This window comes from Limulus polyphemus, unplaced genomic scaffold, assembly GCF_000517525.1.
Source record: "Limulus polyphemus unplaced genomic scaffold, Limulus_polyphemus-2.1.2 Scaffold1324, whole genome shotgun sequence".
Taxonomy (NCBI): Eukaryota; Metazoa; Arthropoda; class Merostomata; order Xiphosura; family Limulidae; genus Limulus; species Limulus polyphemus.
In genome coordinates, this window is record NW_013666934.1 from 213,544 (window position 1) to 225,368 (window position 11,825).

The following is an 11,825-nucleotide window of genomic DNA, read 5'->3' on the forward strand; positions in this document are numbered from 1 at the left end:
TGTCTAAGTTTAAAAAAGAAAGTTTTTGTCTGCAAAGTTAATAATTAAATATTTTGTAGGAAAAGTGTGACTTTAATACGACATTACATTATTAAAAATCGTATTTTCACTACAGTTTAAAACCACGATAAATTAATAAACACATTTATACATCAATAATGGCCCCCCAGTGGCACAGCAGTATGTCTGTGGACTTACAATGCTAGAAACCGGGTTTCAATACCCGTGGTGGGCAGAGCACAGATAGCCCATTGTGTAGCTTTGTGCATAATTCCAAACAAACAAACATCAATAATGTTTTAACAAAGAGAATTCATCCAGTGTCATTAGGGTTCAGAATCACAAATAAAACAGTTTCAATATATTAGAAAACCACAAATAATATGAGCAAAAATACTGTATTAGTCATCAGTACTTCCTTTCTTGCACAATAATTGACCTAGGCCTCACCCATTCTTTCATTGGGAGAGTAAGACCATTAGATGTGGGAAATGAATCATTATTTTGTTTCGTTAACTCTTAAATGTATGTTTTACATACTAATGAAAGTGAGCTCTTGCTTCCATTTATGAAGAACTTTAATAAAGTACTTTGTTGAAAAACCTGTGGAGGTGTCATTTTAGAATGTGCAAAATCATCATATGCAATTATAAAATAATGCACTGAGACATTTATATCATTTCTCTGAGAGGTAGTTGAGTTCTGAAGAATGTTATCATTTTAAATCTCATCACAAATGGCAGTTATGACATGTGACAGTAGAAGTCCAACTAAAGATAAATAAGACAGAGCTGAAGGCTAAAAAGTATGAAACCCTGTTCAAAGTAACTATTAACCAATTACTGATAATATCAGAAAATATTTCCAAGTAAATCCCTAGTGATTCTCACAATTAGAAAAATGCAACTGATCATCACCCTTCTTTCCTTTCTACACTAAGCCAACTTTACGCTTACTTCTAAATCTTTCCTCCATTGAATCTAATATGAATTTAACTTATTATTTAATCTTTTTTTAGGATGTCCACAAACTCATGAGGCAAGAGAAACCTTTTATAAAACTACACTGACAAACATCAAATAAATGCAAACTATCCAAATGCTTATTTAGTGTTCTGACACTAAATTCCAAAATCTTGCTCACGATAGACATCAAACTGTTTCCCAGATCTTCCAAGATCTCTTCTTAGAAAAAACAACAATCACATCACACTAGCAATATTCCAATCACCACAAATTTCCACTATCAAGAGACTTTACAAAAGATAATAGTTAAATGCCCATTAATATTTTTTCTTAGTCTGTTTCAAAGTCTTTGAATAAATTTTTAGAGTGTCATCATCAAAAGTTTTTGGTTGGTAAACTTCTATGTGAGCATGCTAAATGAAATACTTTAGTGAAGTAATTGCAACTGAAAAAAATATTAAAATTAGATTAAATAGATGTTAAATATCTTCAAAGTACTGGGTACATGATTATTTGTATAATACCTAAATCTATTTGATCAATACATAGAACAGCTCATGGAATGTGATGCTACAAATCATACATTTCCTTCTCAATTGTATTTAAGTGAAGCCACATAGAACAAGAAAGATCTACTAAATATAAAATAGTATTCAAAGTATTGCACATACTCTGTTCACTATTAAATATTGTAAAATATACAATATAAAAGAGCAAGCAAATCTATAAAGCCACTTACAAATATTCAAAAATCTACAAATAATTAACAATTTTAATAATAATCAAATACTTTTCCTGTATGTTCATAATATAAAAATTTAAAAAAGCCTATGTTATGAAACCTGAAACCCATCACTATTCATTCCATTATTTACTCCTTTCAATGATTATATATAATTTGAGTATTAACGGTCTAATTAACTTGACAAAATTAGTAGAATTTGAACATGATAAAAAAAGTAAATTATTGTACACTTTTACAGATGTACTTAAATTTCTTTCAATATTGAAAGAATCAATTTGTTGTGTAAATCTTTACTGACATGCAAACTAATGAAGTATAATAAATGAAAAACAGAGGGCAGGATATGTATATATTCTGCTATTTGTTACTAATGGAAAAAAGTTTATAATTGAAGAAAATATTTCAGCACTAAAGTTATTTTACTGATACATTTGAAATTACAACCCAGTTTCCATCCAGAAAATAGTGCTTAAGCAATACTGCATAATAACAAAATTTCACAACAATTTATTATTATTTTTTGCTGGGCAGCCTGTAAACTATTTAAATGTACAAAAAAAAATAAAAAAAAAATAATTGGGTTAGATATACATGTAACTCAGGGCTCAAAATTAATGATGACTAGCTAGTAACAAGCCAGATGATTCTAGTGTTTTAGCCATTAAACGTCAAGAGTCAATAATCCAAACATGATTACGAATATTCAATCCACTTGTTAACAAAAATGACAATTATAAAAAATGGAAAATACACATGTCCTGTACTTTATTTCTTTATTCAGCACAATATCTTTGTTGTTGTTTTTTCCATACCTATTGTTTCTCTAATATTTAATTCAAATTTCCACTCTACTTGATTTATCAATTTAACATTACTCTCTAATAATCTATTTTCAAGACAATCCAGCATTTCTTCAACTGGAACATTTATGAATAGCAAAACAATGTCAAAAGAGGTTAGTTTGTCTGTTGATTCCAAATTTATCCCAGCGATTTTATCAACAAGAATAGGCAACATAATTAAAAAATATATAGAATGTAGTGTAACATTCTCTCTGCATTATAAACTAAATTATTTTCTCATGGGAATAAAAGAGAGTAGAAGTTGATAAATGTGGGATTTATAAAATTCCTTGTGTCTGTGGTCACAATTACAATGGTCAAACATGCAGAAATTTGAAATTAAGGATCAAGGACCATAAAAATGTGGTAGAAAAATATAAAGTAAATGAGTTGTCCTTAGCATAACATGAGGCAGGCACATTTCATGTTATAGACTGGAGTGATGTTAACATGATAAATCAAGTAGAGTTGAAATTTAAATTAAATATTAGAGAAACAATAGATATCGAAAAAACAAAACAAAGATACTGTGCTGAACAAAAAATTTGGTCCAGGTTAAGAAGAAATAAAGTACAGGACATATGTTTTATAAACTCTGGGCATTTTAAGTCTAGATAGCACTAAAGAAATGCAAATGATTATGTAGTTATATGAGTCTAAACCAAAGTTTTACTCCTGAAGATGGTGGCATAAGAACACCAAAACATGTAGAATGTTTTTTAGAGCTGATCCCTGTTTTAATAAATTATTTATTGTGTAATTATTTAAGCATTGTACTCCTTTTAATTGTGTGTGTGTGTGTGTGTATATATATATATATATATATATATATATATGTGTGTGTGTGTGTGTTGCACAAGTGTCATTTTAAATTATTTTAAATCCTAAAATACTCATTAATTAGTAGATAATACAGGCTATTAATTAGTAGATAAAAAACAGTCTGGCTGTTCAGAAGCTGTACTGAGCACTAGGAAATAACATATAATTCCATGAATTAAAGATTAACTGTACAGTACATAACTCTGCAACATTTTTATATAACAGCAACATAGTCTAAGTAATGTAATTATACAAGGCATGTGTTAATGTACAATTTAAGGAGTCAACTTGATGCTGTGTTTTAAACTATACAAGAAGTTATCTACTGATTGCTTATATTGTTGTTTTTTTCCGTTGGCTAGTAAAAATTTGTACTGCTCATTTAGCTGTCAATCAATAGGAATAACCTTGGAATTAAAAGTTTAGGTGTAGACTTGGCAAAAAAAAACAACTGAGGTTTGTAAAATGGAGTGTCTAACATTGTCTTCTTATACAAGAGTTCATGACAATGCAAAACTTTATAATGTTTAGCATCTCAACCAATATTAAATTACACTTGTGTTACCAGTATTTGTTAATACATAATCACTCTCAAAGCTTGCCTGATCATTTACATCTAAAACAGAGTGCCAAAGTAACACCCACATAAGAGAAAATATCGCGAGTCCTGTATAATGAATATTGACATGACCAGCATCCCATATTCAAATAAAACTTTTCAATGATCACCACCAACCTTTCAAAGATTCAGGATCTGGCTTCTTCAGATCCTCTTCATCTAACAACTGATCTGAGTCAATTAATTCCACATCTTCATCCAGTGTATCGTCTGCAGACAGAGTCCAAATCTTGGAAGTATTTTCATCTGATTTACTTCTACCTGACATAGATAAAAAAGAACACAGAGGAGTTTTGTATGATATCAAAATCTTATTTAACCTCTCTGTACCTCCTGATCAACAGATAATTTTGTTGTTAGAAAAATCTTCCAGTAAATGAAATTTTGATAGGATGTTAAATACATATTCAGTGCACTAGATATTTCTTTTGATATATATTGATGCACTTTTCTGGACTAGCTTTTATTTCTCGTTTATTCTCTAGGTAGATTATGTTTGAAGAAATAAAAACATTTACAAGGAAGCAACTATTGAAAGTTAATATTTTTAATTTAGAATACTTAATTCAAAATTAGTATTAAATTAAATATATCAAGATAGTTTGATATTATATGAACAATTAAAATAATTTGATTGGTTAGAAAAAAACATACATATAACTGAAATTTAGTAATAATACTAAAATCAATACAAATTTTGACATCCATCAATATCTACATATTAATCATGAAGCTCTCATTCAAAACCATGTTGTATTTCATGAAATTCACAAATCCCAAGAAAGTGTATGTTTAAAATAATTCAAAACAAAAAGACTCATAGATAAAGCACATACACATAAACACACATATGCACAGTATTAAAAATAAATTATGAAACCAGTGAATGAAATGGGTATAAAGGCAAATATTATGTGATTTCTCTCCCCCCCCCCCCACACACACACTCCACTGTACAGTCACGTTGATAGTTTACATTGAGATTGATTCTTTGCCTAACTAATCAGCATGCCTATAAAAGTACAGACAGTCATATTATTTCCAGAAATAGTGTGGTAAATGCACCTATTGCTTCCAAGACACAAATGTCATATCACAAATATGTAGAAATCAAATTTTGGTCGGTGAAGAGTGCTCTTTGGAGATGAATCCAAATTAAAATTGTGTGCTAACAATCAATGTTTGTTCAGTCACAGAGAAAAAAAAACAGTGTCAATGTACGACATCTATAGTGTGGGTTACATCTCAGCCAATGATTTGGGAAATTTCCACAAAACTGATAGCAGCCTGACTGTTAACAGGTACAATCAGATTATTACTGATCATGTGATTCCTTCTTGAGCTAGACCTGTTGGGCAGAGATACATCTTCTTGCAAGACAGCAGGTTTGTTTTGTTTGTAAGATCACACAAAGCTACATGAGGGCTATCTATGATAGCCATCCCTAATTTAGCAGTGAAAGACTAGAGGGAGGGCAACTAGTCACCACCACCAACTCTTGGGCTACTCTTTTACCAATGAATAGTAGGATTGACAGTTACATTATAATGCCCCCATAGCTGGAAGGGCAAGCATGTTTGGTGGGATGGGAATTTGAACCTGCGACCAGCAGATTGCAAGTCGAGTGCCCTAACCACCTGGCCATGCCAGGCACAAGACAGTAATTCTAAATATGCAACAAATATAGTATAAAAAGAGAGAAAGAGGCTGATGGAGCTTGCAACTGTGGTTTGGCCTCTATAAACGTCCTGGTATGAATACTATTAAGGGTGTATGGGCTTAAATGGCATCTAAGAAAGTCAAATGTCAACTGCTCTGTTTAAATCAAATACTGAAACAGTGCACAACTTTTTACTTTTCTATTTTCTGTAATAATGTTTTATAGTTATGATAAATCTACCATTTATTTGCCAACTCATTGTTTGTGATTCTTGTATATATATGTATCACCAGTACATTTTTATACATATTTCCATTATTGTGTGTGTGTGTATACACACACACAGATTCAGTTTTCTAAACATTTCACATCTGCTTGGTTTTAATCTTATTACTTTCAAATGCCCTTTAGATCCTACTTAATGAAATGACAGTCCATCCACCACAGCAAGAGAACATAGTATAAGCAACCAATCAAGTTACAATAACATAATGCAGTTAGCTCAAGCAGGTCTTATGAATTATTTTCTCATTTATAATTTTTATATAACCTAACAAGTTTTTGATATTTACATTTTAGTAATTTTGGTTAAAACAATGCATAACAATAAGTCAACTGCCTAGCTCTATTTCAATGTATTGTGTCAAAGCCTCCTACAACAGAACCTATACCCCAGAAAAAGTCCATAATTATGTTTACCACATAGAAATGGCTATTACGTCTAGATTCATCCTTATATAACTCCCAAAGAAAATATCATCAACAATCCTCTGTATTCATTCCATTCACTACTCCTTCAATGAACAGCCTTAAAATTCAGGCTTCACAAAAAAAATCTAACATCAAACATTGTATCCTTTTTAATGCATCTTTAAATTAACAAACTTTTCATCATTCTACATTTTTCTATACTACTTTCCTCAAAATAAAGCAAGAATTATTTCAAAGATGATTATAGAATTTGGAAAATATTAATTGAAACAATTAACAAATTACTTGTAAAAACTTATCTCCTTCCTGAATTGGTATGTTTACTATATTTAATGTTTCTATATCTAACTGCTTCATTTGTGCAACATTTGAATTCCTGAAAAGATTAAATACATATAGTCTCAAATCTTTGGACAAAATACTGTGGAAAATTGACAACATATTAATATACTCATCATGAGCAAAAAAATCAATTTTTGAAGGTTCACTTACGAAGTATTAAGAAAAAAAACTCACAAATAGGTGATCAGTTTTACAAAAAGGAAAGCCTAACTTCAAGTTCTCATCTCATATAACTCTTTCTGTAACTGATTTGGTTACACTTACAGTTGGTAAATTTCATTGCAATATTATTTTCAGAATCATAATGACCAATAGTTCAAAACAAATTAAGGAAAATATCCACATTTCATATTCTCTGAAAACTTTTCAATAATCCATTTCATGGTTTCTTGCAAATCTCTTTCTATCTGTTAATTTTCAAATTGAAAATATTAAGTACAGATTTCATTTTTGCATCTGCGTAGCTCAGATCATGAGGAAACTTACATGTAGCACAAGTAGGTGAACCAGCATGTACCTTGTGGTTTATACCATCACGGAGAAAAGATCACTATCAATTCTTAAACACAAGTAATTTTGCAGCTTTTTCTTTCTTTTATTTTCTCAATCTCATTACTTTGTGATGTTTAAGGGTAGCAATAGGCACATTGCATTGTCTGCTTTCAATGATAATCTGATGTTCTGTTCAGTAGAACTGTGAATTTACACAACATACAATCATACTCTGCCCTCCCCTTAATTCCTAACAAATTTGTTTGAATCTTGGGAGCTATATTTTTCAAGTGAAACACATCTAATTTTACGAACTTGCACTTTATCGCATTCTTGCATTATAAACAGTAATGTTGCAAATGTGTTCTATCAGTGGGTAGGTTCTTTTGGATTATTTGGTAAAAATAATGCCAAGTTCAGTCCATGCAACAATAATAAATTTATTTATTTCTTCCTTAATATCTGCTACAGGCTATTTTAATTTGCAGTTGTAGACCTAAGTGCACAAACATGTCAACAGAAATTTCAAAACTATTGGTAAGCATGCCTAACTCACTTGCAGAATTTCTTTGGTAATTCATTGAATAACTGATTAGATGTGATAACTGTCACTTCTACCACTGATTATTCACTGAATACTCCACAATACTATATTACTCCTTAACTGATCAACCACATTTATATCGTACTCACCTTTTATTCATTACACAATTTTTCCATGCATTCTAATAAATATCTCAATTAAAACATTGAAAATATAGCTTACAGCAGTAATAATGCCACCATTTTTTTTATCAAAATACATTTTTAGTATTTATTTAGACCCTTTTGAGCTACCTAATTAGATCTAATTTTCAAAATTACCATAAACATTAAACAAATATTCAGTGTTCATTTACCTTTCTTAGCAAAATTAAGTTTAATTGTTGATCCAACTTCAAAGTTGGGTTTTCTGGCACAAACTTCCATCAGTGAGACTGTTCCTTCTTCTATCTCAAGCTCCTTTTTTAGTTCACTTAGTTGTGAAGCAGGAAGGGGAAACTCATGTGGCTATTGTTATGGATAAACATTAAAACAGATACCTTTAGTCCTCAATTTCATAAGAGTTAAACATATATAAAATATAGGAGACAAATTGAATAGGTAATGACGAAAAAATTATTAGAAGTTTAAATCTCTCACTAAAGACAGATCAAAGAGCACATGTCACAATGTTTTACAGTATCATTTTCAAAATTTAATTTAAAACTTTATTATTAATGCATGTCAATAAAGGTGGCATAAAAATGTAGTTTACAATTCAAATTTGAATATGAAATATGTTTTAATTTCTTAATTCGAAAGAAAATGTTACAAAAAATGCTAAATATCTTTTTTTGTGTGTCACATTACATGTCCTCTTGTCTTTTTTGCTCAGTTTATATTTTATTACACCTAACATACAATGATAAGGGCTAGCTTTATGAGCTTTTAGAGGATGCAACAGCCGAGATGGACCAATAGATCCCATGTTGTCCCAAAACTTTATGTTATGTATACAGTGCCTATAGTGGTTAATAAATTAGAAACTCAGATTTTTTTTTATTAAGTTAACAACAGATATTGTCACTAAATGATGGTTAATGACACTTTTTACATTAAGAAATTTCAATGTAGAGAGAAGAAACTCATACTTTGACATTGCTTTTATTATCCTTAGCACTAGTTTCTTCATGCTATGTTGATTCTGCACAAAATCATTAATTTTCCTTTCAATTAAACATTTTATTATACAAAAAATTTATTTGGCACTAAGAAAGAATGTCCCACTATAATTTTACTAGCTTTCTAACTAAGCTATAAATAGGTTATAAAAATTCTGTTAAGTGTTCAGAGTAGAAAAATGTGATTGCAAACAATGACACTGAGGCTAAATATATGCTTATGGGCACCAAAATGAAATAAAGGTACATAAGAACCTTGTAAACAAAAAACTTTCTTTTTGTTGGTTATAAATAATCTAATATCAATGTTAGAGAGAATTACTGACATTTTCTGAAAGAAGACATGATATGGGAGGGATGTGTCATTTGGGTTTGACATCTCTTTTTCTTTTTGGGTCTCAGTAAGGCAAGAAGACTGGAGGTTCTAAAATTATATTCTGGCTTGTCAGTATCTATAATATGTGAATTTAATTACTTGAGGTCAGAAAATCAAATAAATGTAGAAATAAAATCTAAAATGGGCAATTCAGAGCACAAATGCATCATGTGACACACACAAGTAAAGAATAAGAACTTAAATATCTGCTTTTCAAAATTAAGAAATTGAAACTTTGATAATATAAAGATATTAATTATAAGCTACATTTGGATACCAAGTTTATTAACATAGACTGATAATAAAGTTTAATTAAATTTTGAATGTAACTTTGAAAAGAATGTGAAATGCACACTTTGACAAACTTATACGCATAAGGTTAATGTAAAATGATTTCTCACCTCACCAATGTCAACAAATCCCGACAGTTTCAGTGCTGATGCCAATTTTGCTGATGACCTGATTTTGTGTTCAGAGTCTAAGAAAAACACCAAAAATACTAACTTGTTCTGAACATAAGTAAATAATATATAAAAAAATACTCCTGAATATGTATATATGAACACATCTAACTGTATGGAATTATAAATAAACTACTTAGGTTTCACATTAGTACCAAACTAATAAATTAATATTTTTTTCCTAGCTGCCATACATGTTATTAAGTTGTCATCTGGAGGAAATGGTATATTTTCAATTATAATTATTGCAAATTAAAAAATATTATTAGTTCAAACAAGGCTAAATTTTGTATGCAAGATTTTGTGACACTTTCTTGCAATTTAATTTGCCTTTTTTTAAAAAAAATTATGGTGACATTTTGTAAGTTAAATATTTTTATGGGTAATTAAAAATATCAGTATTTGCCATTACAATTTTTCACAACTGGAGTAACACAACCTTTGTAAGTTCAGGAAAAAATCATGTTATCAGTAAGTCTACTTGATGAATTATGAAACTTTATTTGTACATTAGTTAAGTATACTTAATAAATTCCTTAACATTCACATGAATGAGATACCAAGCTTTTGAAGATCATTCAAACAGATCACAAATACTAACTGTGTTCAAAATCTAATTTTATGTTTCCATGTTTTTGATAAATTGTACCTTAATAGAAACAATAGATAAGAATTTTGTTGATCAAATAAGTGTACACTGAAATGTTGAACATGTGAGAAATAATTCAGTTCTATACTTATAACATTTCATTATTAGATGCTTCATCAGTTCTTGACATGTTAGTCAAACAATCATTATTGCAACTCATAGTTTGGAAAATAAACAGTTAATATAATTAACTTGTGAAAGTTAAATTGTTATTCAGGTAAGAAAGATGATGATAGGTCACGAGAAACAAAATTTTAAACAGAGCATGAAACTAAAAATGTTTTGTGTGTTAATATTTTTTAAAATTCTTGAAAAAATATTTTGATGTAGACATTTAGTTTCCCAAGATTCTTAACTACATTGCAATTTTTAAAAGAATAACCAAACCTAGACGAATCTACAAGTTTCCAGGACCTGTATAAACTTATATATATCTATATATACACCTAGCCACTTTATTAGAACTGTACCCAAATTAAAAATAATGTTAGAATTAAATTCTTCAAAACTGCCAGATGAGATGTATCATATTGCTACAAAATTGTGTTTAACTTTGGCTTGAGCTTTTTTTATTAACAAGATTGGCAAGGCCAATGAACTACCAGTGTTCCATGAGGGCATGACTGTTGGTACATGTTTAGCAGAAGTCTTAACCAGAACGATTGTGGAATTGACTGGCTGGTCTAGTCAAAGTCCTCATTGATATAGATTTATTATAAATAGCAAATTGAACAGAAGAATTCTTTTGACAAGTGAAACTACAGTTTCAAACACAACGAGACAGAGCTATATGGAAGAAACAAACATGTTTTGTTGGTCAAACTAATAGAAACCTTCAATATCAACAAAGATAATGCTACCTTCACCAGAATTACACACAGATATGCTGTAGACCTAAGTCACCAGCTAATCAGTGGTGTATGGAGTGATGTTAATTGGATTTTTAACGAACTGAATCACATGGTCTAACAAGTTATGATTCATCTTGCTTTAAGCTGATGTGTGTGCCAAGCTTCTGTTTGGAGAAATCTGTATGAAGCACTGAACCTACTTTTGTGTTCTAACAATTAAGGCAGCGAGAAACAGTGCCATGGTATGGAAGAATGTTCTTTTAGTATGAACATGGCCCATTAATTCAAATGATTAAACTATTAAACTTTGAACATTATTGCTGATCAAGTTCATCTCTACAGGTTACATTATTTATTCAAATGCTAATGGGTACTTCCAAGATGATAATCCAACCATTCACAGTACTCCCATCAGTCATAACTTATTCCAGGAGTATGTAACATTTTTCCTACCTTACACAATCACCAGACCTTAATGCTGTGAGTTGAACTACACCTCCAGAGTTGCAAGTCATATTAATGGAATTTTTTTAAAATTACATATATATATATATATATATATATATATAATGCAGATACTATACAGT

The 11,825-nt window shown here is 30.0% G+C and overlaps 1 protein-coding gene across 2 annotated transcripts in view; it reads right to left on the minus strand.

Annotated features, from left to right (window-relative positions):
- Window positions 1-11,825, minus strand: part of LOC106463099 (anamorsin homolog) — a 29,304-nt gene that overhangs the window by 9,167 nt on the left and 8,312 nt on the right. For both annotated transcript variants that reach the window (XM_013923067.2, XM_013923068.2), the window contains exons 4-6: window positions 9,679-9,755; window positions 8,098-8,248; window positions 4,111-4,254 (exon numbers count right to left, since the gene is read on the minus strand). In XM_013923067.2, the coding sequence (XP_013778521.1) occupies window positions 4,111-4,254; window positions 8,098-8,248; window positions 9,679-9,755 (372 nt within the window). The remainder of the gene's footprint in view (window positions 1-4,110; window positions 4,255-8,097; window positions 8,249-9,678; window positions 9,756-11,825) is intronic.